The 12,488-nt window shown below is 41.3% G+C and overlaps 1 protein-coding gene across 2 annotated transcripts in view; it reads left to right on the top strand.

The window, feature by feature from the left end:
• The first annotated feature begins 7,822 nt into the window (after positions 1-7,822).
• The window catches only part of LOC126203232 (synaptic vesicle 2-related protein), a 103,031-nt gene continuing 98,365 nt past the window's right edge, over positions 7,823-12,488 (top strand). The window contains exons 1-2 of one of the 2 annotated variants that reach the window (XM_049937477.1): positions 7,823-7,981; positions 8,692-8,831. In XM_049937477.1, the coding sequence (XP_049793434.1) occupies positions 8,702-8,831 (130 nt within the window). In that variant the 5' untranslated portion in view covers positions 7,823-7,981; positions 8,692-8,701. Of the gene's footprint in view, positions 7,982-8,094; positions 8,176-8,691; positions 8,832-12,488 lie in introns of those variants that run through there. The other variant, XM_049937478.1, reaches the window with a different exon arrangement.

Here is a 12,488-nt window from a genome sequence, read left to right as displayed (position 1 = left end):
CAGATGACAGCAGCGCGGAAAGGAATACCTTACGAGACGTACTTTCAAGCAATAGGTCACCTCTCTGCAAATTACGTGTTAATCGAAATCTTTGAAGTTGGTTGTGGGAAAGTGATCATGACGTTACTAAAGACGATCGACAACCGGTTAAGAGTAAATTCTAAACTTTGATGGATGCCAATACAGTGCAAGAAGCCGAAGTCAGTATGCCTGATTTATTTAATGAGTAAGTGAAGAAAAATAAAATGCTAAAAAAAATGGCTCTGAGCACTATGGGACTTAACATCTCAGTTTATCAGTCCCCTAGAACTTAGAACTACTTAAACCTAACTTACCTAAGGACATCACACACATCCTTGCCCGAGGCAGGATTCGGACCTACGACCGTAGAGGTGGCGCGGTTCCAGACTGAAGCACCTAGAACCGCTCGGCCACCTGCGGCCGGCAATAAAATGCTAGAAATACACCTAAAATATTTATTGGGGCGGAGTGAGGAGTGCTGCATATCGCACCAATTACTTAACATTGGGAAATAACACAAATAATTATTGTGAATCCTACATGCAAATTTTTACGGACGCAGTGCTGAAAAGTTTTTAATATGGGTGCATTAGTGGACTTTATCGCGAAGACCTTTGAAGCATACTACAAGGAAAGGTCGATTCAGTTTGACAATGGGCGAGCGAGAAATCTTGCGTTATGAAATATTTTGTCAAGCAAGTAGCAATATTGAAGATATTATGTACGTGGATGACTATACTTACTTCGTCAAAGAGAATGCTAATATGTACTGTGTTGGCTGTGAAATGGCAACGTGTGGTTGTCCAAATGGATGACGGGGACGATTGTTTAAATCTATCTGTACTGTATAAAGAAAACATGGGACTGTACTTGCCACATAACTGTACTTACATGATTCTGATCGTCAAGAGTTTGCAAACTATGCTGTGGATGACCAATTATCAACATCATTATTCAAAAATATTACGGGGGACTCAAATGCAAATAATGAAAGTAAACTTTCATTATACCAGATGAAGTGCCAGAAACATTTAATATTCGAATAAATCAAAATGCAAGCAACATAACTACCAGTAATGAAAATTTTGACAATGCTACAATGCTGTTCAAACTATTAAAGCCCAGTGGCAACGAAGTAGTGGTATCGTGGAAAGAAATTCAAATGCTGAACACGCAAAAGTTTCCATCAAGTTTTGATCCAATTTTTCGATGCTACAGAGTCCGTGGAGTACAACATTTACTGTCGAAAAAAATAAACGGCGAAGATCTCGAAAAATTAAGGTGCAACCTACACCGCTCGCGCGCGGAAGGATACAGTCAGGACGACCCGCCAAGTCTGAACTGATGAAAACGTGTTCACAAAATTCCATCAGTTACTGATAACGAACCTGCTCCTACAAAACACTGATTTCATATAAATACAGTATTATATTTTTATATGTTTTTAGTTACGTTGATTGTCTTACATACTGCACACATCTTCGAACGTAACTTTATTTCTGTCCTAAGTGGAGTAACATGTATATTAAGCAATCATGCCAGATTTTGTCGAACGCTTTCTCGATGTCGAGAAATACCGCTACTGTGCTATGTTGTATATCTCCCGCCTTGCACATGTGTCCCACCAGACGTAGGGATTGATGGACAGTGCTATGTTCAGGACGGAAGCCAAACTGCTCAGGGGTGATTATGTTATTGTCTCTCAGGAATCGGGTAAGGGCTCTGTGGATAAGGCACTCCAGTACTTTCCTTAGAAAGCACAGGGGTGAAATGGGTCTCTAGCTCTCGGTCAGGATGGGCTTTTTATTGGCCTTGGCTAGGATTACAGCCTGAGCTGTTTTCCACACGGCTGAGAAGTAAGTTGGGGAAGGGCCCTCGTTATATATGGCGGTGAGGTGAGTGATTGCGGTAGGAGGAAGGGGTTTTCGATAAGGGTAACAAACTTTGTCAGACTGGGGGATTTTTGTTCCCTAGTTGTCTGACGTAGGCACATATAAGGCGATTAGGAACCGGCGTAAATTCTGTTTCTATCCTCTCTTTCGTCCGCTGAGCCACTTGTCCGATTATTATTTCTGCCTGCCTATCACTCACGTCATCGACGATGACGTGAATTCTGAACTGTGACTCCAGCGATGTTGTTAACACTTTTGGCTTCTCCTCATTGCCATAAACTAATCCGTTTTCTCCTCAGAGTGGCCTTTCTACCCTGCGTGTAGCCTTCATCGCTTTCATGATCTTCCACGCTTCTCTTTTATCCTGTTCTACCTATCTGAGCTGTTCTTCCCAGCTGAGGCCTCTGTGCTCCTGTAGCCTTCGCTTTACCTGGGCTTCTTGTCGTCAAAGCAGGCGACGATCGGCGGGATAGCGAAAAGTCTGCCAATCCCTCCTCACCCGCCGCTTTTCGACCAGCAGGTCTCAGATATCAGGGGGCAGGTCCCTGGCACCTGGTTGGGTGATTTGCCTGGTGTTCGTCTCTCGAGCACAAGTCTGGAGGATGTTCGTAAAGTACTGTATCGGTGTATCCACCTCTGCTTCATTCCTCATTTGCGGTGTGTCCTCTAGATGATGTTCTACCAGGGTGTTATATTTGTTTTTGCCATCCTCCGCATTTGGTCTTCGACACTGGCACATTCCAGGACAACTGGGCTGTGGTCTGAGTCCAACTTGTAGTGAACTGTTCTTGCAGCCCTCCATGGCAGGCCCTTACACAGGAAGATATCCAGGATATCTGGCCTCTGCTGGGTTTGGAATGAGATATGAGTCGGCTTTTATGGAGAGATTACCCCCAGAGAGGGATTGCTCTCGAAAAATCGTCTCAGTCTCCACTCACTGCCGTTTTCGGCGGCGCAGACCCAGTCCCCATGCTTGGAGTTCATGTCCCCCACTACTATGACTCGCTCGTCGTTGTCGAATAAGGCCTAAAGGTCCCTGACGTTTATGGTTGGTCGTGGGGGTTTATAGGCCGATATTATTTTAAATACTTGGTTGCCTATGTTTAATTCTAGCCTGGCCGCCTCGAATGTGACCAAATTTGGTATGTCGATTGTTCAGTGGCAAATCCTCCGCTTCATAAGGACCGCTACTCCTCTGCCTGGGTAGTTTTGTCGACCGACCCTGTGGTTCGAGTAATTGCGCACCTTAAATCGATCGGTCGGCAATAGACCCGTCTTCATGGTGCAGGCAACATCTATGGCGTGCCGGTCAAGAAAGGACTGTAGCTGCAGGGTTTTATCCGTCAGGCCATGGGCATTCCAATTTAAAATTCGAAAGGATCTTCTTCTATCTAGGTCCATTGGCAAATAATGTTATAGCTGCTTCTACTATTACCATCATCTTGAAAAACTATCTATTTCCTCTCGGACCTTTGCCAGTATTTCTTTAGCTTTTTGGACAAGTATGCTTAGGTTCAGTCCCGCAAACAGTGCCTTTATTTACCTGAATTCTTTCAGTAAACTAAAGAGGTCGCCACTAGTGCTTGACGTCGCCTCATGTGCCTCTAGTGGGGGTCGTGGAGCGGTTCTGATATCTTCTGTGCCAGGTGCAGCTGGCTGCATTGCCGGAGGATCTGGTGGTGGAGGTGCAGCTACTTAGCTAACTGCAGTTGGCTGGGCTGCTGGTGGATGCGGGATGTAGCTGTGGTGGCGTGCTCGCCTCTGTGACCATTGGAGGTTCCGTGATGGTGGGGGCGCGCTCGCTTGTGGCGCTGCTGGTGGTGGCGGCACGGGGGGGGGGGGTACTTTAGCGTTGGCACTGGAGTGGATAGCCCACGCGTTCTGTCCTGGCTCTAGTGCCGGGAATTGCTGTGGCTGGTACCTAAACTTTTCTTGTTGCTGAGTTTGGTTGTCAGAGACAGCAGGGACTGCAGTGGTAGGCTTGCTTTGCCTCTGGTTTTGAATTAATCTTTGATGATATTCGCAACCGCGGTAATCAGCCAGGTGGGAGCCCTTACAATTTGCGCACACTGGGCTTTGTGTTCTCCCGAGGCTGCAAAGACTCGTCGTGTGTGGGCCTGTGCATTTCATGCACCTTGGCTATAGTTCACAGTTTTTACTCGTAGCCGGCTGGAGTGGCCGAGCGATGCTAGGCGCTACAGTCTGGAACCTCACGACCACTACGGTCGCAGGTTAGAATCCTGCCTCGGGCCTGGATGTGTGTGATGTCCTTAGGTTAGTTAGGTTTAAGTAGTTCTAAGTTCTAGGGGACTGATGACCTGAGAAGTTAAGTCCCATAGTGCTCAGAGTCATTTGAACCACTTTTTTTGCTCAAGTGGTCGAACCTCTGGCAGCGATGGCACTGACCTAGCCCTTCAGTCTTGTTGTAATTTTCTACTGTTATTTTAAGGCTTAACATCCTCATTTTTTTCTACCACCACCAAGAAGTTTGTCTCCTTCTTGCAGCCTCTTGTTCCTTCCCCTGGCTTTGAGAACTGTTGTACTTCTGACACTAAAAAGCCTTCCCCTATGAGTTCCTCCTTGGCATCCTTCGGTTCTGCAGAAATTGGAAGACGTTTCAGAACTACCCTCAAAGCCTGCTTGGGTTGTACAGAGTATATGTGGAACTCTACTACTCTCTTCTTCAGTTCCTCTTTTCGGAATGTATATTCGTCGATCGATTCTGCCTGTATTTTTGTGGTTTTGGCTCAGTAGACCGCCGTTAATTTGCCTTTTATGCCTCCATGCAGCTCTTTTACGAGAACTGAAATGCGTGGCGTAACGTACGCAATGATACACAGAACTCTCTCCTTCTTCTACCTGACGTTTTGCATTTGGCCCTCGCCTTCTGGATGTGTGGGGTTGTCGCATTGTCCTGCTGGAATTGCTCAAGTCCATCAGACTGCATAATGGACATGAGTGGATGTGCGTGATCAGAAAGGATGCTTACATACATGCCACCTGTCAGAGTCGTATCTAGACATATCAGAGGTCCCATATCACTCCAACTGCACACATCCCACACCATTACAGAGTCTCACACCAGCTTGAAAAGTCCCCTGCTGAGATCCAGGGTCCATGGATCCATGAGGTTGTCTCCATACCCGTACACGTCCATCCACTCACTACAATTTGAAACGAGACTTGACCGACCAGGCAACATGTTTCTAGCCATCAACAGTTCACTGTTGGTGTTGACAGGCCCAAGCGAGGTGTGGAGATTTGTGTCATGCAGGCATCACGGGTACACAAGTGGGACTTTGGTTCCAAAAGCCCATATGAATGATGTTTCGTTGAATGGTTTGCACACTGACACTTGTTGATGGCCCAGCATTGAAATCTGTTCCAGTTTGTGGAAAGGGTTGCATTTCTGTCAAGCTGAAGGAGTCTCTTCAGTTGGCGTTGGTCCTGTTCTTGCAGGATCTTATTCCGATCACAGCGATTTCGGAGATTTGATGTTTTACTGGATTCCTGATATTCACAGTGCACTCGTGAAATGGACGTATGGGAAAATCAGCACTTCCTCGCTACCTCGGAGATGCTGTGTCCTATCGCTCGGGGGCCAACTATAACACCACGTTTAGACTCACTTAAATATTGATTACTTGCCATTGGAGGAGCAGTAGCCAATCTAACAACTTCTGCCAGACAATTGTTGCCTTATATGGGTGTTACCGACCACAGCGTCGTATTCTGCCTGTTTACATATCTCTCCATTTCGATATGCATGCCTTTACTAGTTTCTTTGGCGCTTCAGCGTAGTAGGCGTACATGTCACATAATTTCATTCTTCGTACCATGTAACACGTTACCATAAATTGGGGCTACATTGCTCCAATGGGGGCTACTTTGCGTCAGAAATGAAAAAAAGTTTCAGAGTCCTCTGTATGAGAAATTTTCAACTAAAATCAAAAGCTTTCAGCTTTAAATCATAGATGGCATTATAGTCTTCCATCCAGTACTTTCTGGGTCTGCTATTTTATGTTTAGTTGAGTTGAAGTTGAGTAAACTGAAATTTGCTTTTGAAAAGTGATCTCTACAGAACAGAATTTTATTACTGGAATGGTAAGTATACGACCATTTTTTTGTAGAATTTAATGTTAAATTAAAATGTACTTCGCCTGATAATATGTTTGCATTTGTTTTTCTCTTATTCAAAAATAAATTAGTGACGTTATATTTTCAACAGTTGTGAGTCTACTTTGCACCACTTTTAAAATGGAGCAAAGTAACCCTACTCATCTCTACGAAATGTATTTTAGTTATAGTTCTGTATTATTATTTCTCATAGTTATGGTTCGTGAATATAAAAGAAAATTAATAGCACGTCGATACATCGATTATTCACCTCAAGAGTTGGAACAATGCCTGAAAAGTATCAGGAGTTGTACATTTTCCCACAGAAAGGCTGCAGATCACTTAAAAATCCCAAGACATACGATTTTAAACAAACTTAAACAAAAATATCAAAATACCCCAGGAATGAAGCCCGTTTTTAATGGAGATGAGGAGAATGCGTTTGCATCGTAAATAGAAATGATGAGTAATTATGGCTTCCCCCTAAATTCTGCTGATCTGCGTTACGTAGTAAAATCTTATCTGGATGGAACAGGGCGTAATGTGAAAGCATTTTCCAACAATGTACTAGTGAAAGATTATACAAAAGGTTTTCTTCAACGACATCCTCAATTGACTGAAAGATTTGCCACCAACATCAAATGCAGCAGGGCAGATATTGATGGAACCATGTCGCGTAAATACATTGAAAATCTGTCAAATGTAACGAGAGATGTAGCACCATCATACATCTGAAATCTAGATGAGACAAATCTCACAGACGATTCTGATAAAACAGAGTTATCTGTCACTGAGGTGCAAAATACCCAGAAAAGTTTTGTAACGTTTCTAAATTTAGTTGGTCCATTATGATGTGTGGCAGTGCAACAGGGGAACTTTTGCCATCTTTTGTCGTCTGCAAGACTGGGCAGCTGTAGAACAAATGGACAAAGGGAGGTCCAAAGGGATGCAGGTACAATCATTCTAGTTCAGGGTGGTGTGACGCAGTGACCTCCAGTGACTCGTTTGAGACAACACTGCTGCCCAGGCTGAAGAAACTGGAAGGAAAAAAAAGGTTGTGATTGTAGACAATCTCTCTACATATTTGAGTAACCATATTATCACTGACCCGTCCTCACAGATTTAATTCCCTCAATGCCTCGTCTCCTACACTCCAAACTTCGCACAAGCTCTGCAAGGTATGCAGGAGAACTTCTGCGAAGTTTGGAAGGTAGGAGACGAGGTACTGGTGGCATTAAAGCTGTGAGGACGGGCCGTGAGTCGTGCTTAGGTAGCTCAGATGGTAGAGCACTTACCTGCTAAAAGCAAAAGGTCCCGAGTTCGAGTCTCGGTCCGGCACACAGTTTTAATCTGCCAGGAAGTTTCATATCAGCGCACACTCCGCTGCAGAGTGAAAATTTCATTCTGGATTATTTACGATATCTGGGGGGAAATTGCCAAAACGGTATCATTTTGGGGAAATTTACAAAACTCAGTCTGGAAACATTGGTTTCCAGAAATGTGTTACAACGGTGGACGCAGTAGTAACGAAGAGTCGTTAACTTTTAACAATGGACTGGTTATCGGTGCTGCCATCGCGTGCAGAATTGCTACAGTGGACAAAAACCGAGCCATATGCAAGTACTGTAATCATGCTATTCGTGCCATTAATCCACGCACAACGTGGACTAGTTGGTTGTCTACGGCGCATTTGTCGTTTGAAGGAACTACTTGAAAACAAGCGCCATTCGAATAATTTCATCCATATGAGATAGGTGGCTCTGCTATGAGAATTTGACGTATGTCAAATTTGGTTGTGTTTATCTGTCCATAGGATGTGTACGATGTTCTCTTCGGGTACAGAAACAAGGGAAATTGACAGAAGTGCATCGGTGACAAGCAGTTAAGGAAAACACAAAGGGTAAACTGTGTTTACCTGAAGATTCTTAAATTTGCGTTGTAATAGCCTGATTGTGAGTACCGTTATTTCCAGCGAGTTCGTGAAACGTGTCATAACCTGCTTATTTAAGATAGTACGATACCATTGTGTGACACACAAAATTATCAGAATGTCTGATTAATAGTGGTGTCTTACAAGTGTCTGTGAAGTGTGTACCTGCAAATTTACGCAGTGCAAATCCAGATAGTTTCAGTGCTTTCTTGACATGTATGTGGATAACTTTCGTTTCAAGTAGATGTAGTCCATATTTATTCATTTGTTTGGCCTCCAACAAATATCAGCTATTTAGTCAAGATTTCATTTATAAAATGTGAGATCGTATAGTGACGGCAAATTTTGTTTTTATAAATTTCTGTACCGGCACATCATTCTGGTACGATAGACGTCCTAAAAATTAGACTTGGCATTCAGATATCGTCTACCCACAACAGGCACCACCACTTCTTAGTTCACAAGGCATTTTAAGTGTGTTATTTCGCTGGATTTTTATATTTTCCAACGCCATCCTATTAGCATTTTTACTATCTTTAAGCATAACAACAGACAACTTATTAAAGGTGAAGGACTATGTATCAGTGTTTCATACAGTTCTTTGTTTGCACTTCCTGTAACAAAGTGCTAAGATAGTTTTCAGACTCATATAACTGCCGTTTTAAATTTTATTCATCCTGGTTGTGGTATTCATTAAATAAATCCTGTTTGTTAAATGTGCTTGTGTTTCAGAATACTGAAAATGTCACAGTTACTATCAGCTGTACGTCGAACACAATCAAATTATCAAGACTTGGATAAGTCATCGTCAGGAGAGCCTCCTATTACACCTGAAGAGATTGAAATGACTTCTGTCTCAGTGATACCAGATGGTACTATACTTACATTTGCTATGCACCACTTTTATACATATCATTGTAATCCTAATTTAGACTAACTTCTTTGCAGCTGTTGTTAGTTACCACAATACACTTTGAGTATGACTGGGTTATTTTATGTTCTTTGTTATTCTGCTGTCTTTCTCAGTACCTCTATTGAATTCTTCTTCCTTGTGCTTATTTTGCATGCAATCTTGTAAAAAGTCTAAGGAAGAAGCACTTCCCTTGATACCAAATCATGAAACCCAAAACTACAACCACATCCACAATCATCACTACCTCAAAAAACACAACAAAATTGGAATCGAACACTTCCCTTGACCTATATAGGTCAACAGCAACTATCGATACCACACTATAAACCTCAAATCTTTCACCACCACTACACTTAATACTACCACAAAAAAAACTAGAAAATCAAAATTGGAATCGAACACTTCCCTTGACCTGTTATCCTTAAGACATCTCCACATATAGTCAACCCAGGTCCGAGACGCTGGAACTTTAGTAAGCCTCATTTCTTAAAGACACACTAAACTCTTCACAACTTCATCCCACAATCCGAATAGTTGAAGAAATTTTATTAGAGACTATGCGCTGTCCGCCATCATCCCCAACAACTGAAAACTGTTGACCTTGTCAGTCATATCCATACCTACCAATGATATAAACAAAGCAATTTACCAAAATTAACACACAATGAACAGAAAAAAACTACAATAACATTGACATAGCAAAACCAAAATCATTAACTCACTGAAAAATATTCTGCTGAAAGCAGTCACTACCGATACTACACACGTGCAATGCTACCACGCAAATGAACCCCATACGCTACACAACATGCTACCCATAAACATCACCACCAGAGAGAACCACTGACCACAACAGTACACCACCTATCAATACGCCACACACGCAAACTAAACCAAAAACATCACCTAACACACAGCACATAAGCACACCACCAGAGAGCACCACCGATCACATCAAAACGACACCTACAAACACGCCACTCTCACAAACTAAATTCCACGTCAGTGGGTCAAAGCCGACGGTGGAATCTGACGCTTCCGTTGACCCAGATATTGTGTGTATTGTGGTAATTGTACACAAGTCTGTGTTTATTATTTGCAGTGTAGTTCTTTTCTTTCTACTTCATTGGAGTATTTTAGGAAAGCTCTTTTTTTGCATGTGATTTCCCTTGCCCCCACTGTAGAAGTGTCCTACTGTTGGAGATGTTTGAGTTAATGTGCAACAATCCATGTTTGTTGAACTTAATAAACACAGTGAAGCCCTTGTAAACTGTTCTTGTGTATGAGTCACTCACTTGAGAATTGTTTTTGAATTGTTTGGCCATGAACCATTAGTTATTTAATGACTGCCTCTCAGTTATTTTTCAAATTTGTGCCACGATGCAAATAATTGGTCATCTGTTGCGGGATTTGTTTAACAATCTGCTTTTATCAGGTAATGGAAATGTGAAATAACCATTTTTTTGTTGGTCGCTCATGGGAGGGTAGTCGTGGTTATGTGGGAATAAAGTATAATCCGTGTGAAAATGAATTTCAGACAGTTAGGCTGACCACCTGACTGTGTTTAACTTCCATCCAGTCTTCCAGACAAAACTAGATAATTGCAGCTTGCCATGGTTTAGGTGTTCTGCTTCCCAAAAATAACACGAGTGATGTTGCTATAATTGTGTGCCATATTTTATCTGAAACCTGAGAAGATGGCATTGAATGTTTTTGACTGGAGACACACCCTTTATTTTTAAGAAACAAGTGGACACTTGTAGCACAAGTACTCAAATTTTACAAGGAGTCAGTACTCCTCCGCAAGTTGTTATGGAACAAATTTTAATCATTGTGTGTCTGGCTCTTTCCTTTTCTTTTTTCTTTTTTTTAATTTTTTACTTTACTGGTTGTTATCCAGTGAGATGTAATGGAGGAAAAAAGTATTAGTGTTCTTATGGAGTTAAACTTAATTACATGAAGTAGTATTTTATGTTAAGATTATTATAATGTTATCCAACTATGAGGAAGTGACATTCTTGTATGTCAGGCAGATAATATTTCAGTTTGTCTTTGAAGTTAATTTTATCATCAGTTCCTTACATGACTGTGTAGGTGGATAAAAAAATTTATACCTCACTTTTATCTGTACCACACTAAAGCTGACTGATCGATTGAGTAAATCATTTCTCCTTCCAGTATTATGGTTTTGAATGTTACTGCTGTTTTCAATCTGTAATTGATTGTTGATAACAAACTTCTTAAAGGATGAAATGTACTATGATGTCAGTATGCCAACTTGTTTAAGGAACTGTCTATATGAGGATTTAGAATGTACAGCACAAATTATTCTTATTGTGCTATGCTTTTGTGCAATAAACAAGTTCTCCACAGTGATATGTTATGTAGCATATTATACCATTGGGCATTAGTGAATGAAACTAGGAAAAATCAAACAATGGACATAACCCAAGCTGCTGGAGTTGGCTGTGGCGTGTGCATGCATGGGTGCAGGTGCCAAAAATGAAACTTTTTCATCAGCAAAATCAGATATTATTTGTAACCCAAAAGTTGTGGAGTTTAGACATACAGGATGATCTGTAATATTTAACATCCACTTGAAGTTGTTATCAATATAAACACCTCAGAATTTAGAATATTTTGTGTTTTTTGGCTATGCTCATGCATTATTTATCATGGTGTGGTCAGGTCTTGTACAATATTGAATTGCATGTATTGTGTTTCATTTAAAGTCAGTGACAGTCCATTTGCAGCAAACCAGTCATTAATTCTCAAGAAAATATTACAGGGAAATCCCTGTTTTATGTTTTTGTGCAGCCTAGAGTTAAAAACTGCAAAGCCGAGGAAAATGTTAAAACTCCTTAAAACATGAGCCACACATGTAATTGGCATATATGATAAAAATCACAATCCTCTCCAATACTTTGTATAAAATCTACGTAACTGACAGAAGTTAATGTACACTACATTGTTTATACAGTAATTTGTGGTAATGAATTTCATCAGTTCTTAAAAAATTCCAGATGTGTAACAGCAAGTAAAAAGTCATCAAAAAATTGAAATTGGTATCTATGTACAAGGTAATCGAGCTGTTTTTCGACATGCTGTGAACACGAATTATATGTTCAAAATGCATGTTTTTGAGAGATCATCCTTTGTGCTCAACCAGAAGAAAGTCAAAAATTGAACATGGGGAATTAAACCAAAATTATCATAGCAGCTAAGTGCTTAAGCCATAAGCATGAATGTGGACATCTGCTTAATGACATACTTTGTCACCATTGCTGTTATTGTTTAACGCTTTTCTTACGAGCTGCACTTCATGTGCTGACCACCATTAAAGTGTTATTTTAGGCTTTATGAGAAAAACAGACACATCGAAAAAAGAGATTTTCACCTATTGACATTACAAGCTTATTAGAAGCCAGCTCAGCGAATTTCTGTTCACTCTGTAAAACGTAAATTTGAAAGAAAGCTCAGGTGCTACAGTTTCACTTCATGCCCTCTGTCACTGCTGCCAATCTTTACAATCTGCAGTGTGTGCAGTGCGAAGTATATACATGAGTAGTGTATGTACTTGCTGCAACTGCATCATGTTGTAGTTGAACACTAAAGT

The sequence above is a fragment of the Schistocerca nitens genome, chromosome 9 (assembly GCF_023898315.1).
Source record: "Schistocerca nitens isolate TAMUIC-IGC-003100 chromosome 9, iqSchNite1.1, whole genome shotgun sequence".
Taxonomy (NCBI): domain Eukaryota; kingdom Metazoa; phylum Arthropoda; class Insecta; order Orthoptera; family Acrididae; genus Schistocerca; species Schistocerca nitens.
This window is presented reverse-complemented; position numbering and strand designations above follow the sequence as displayed.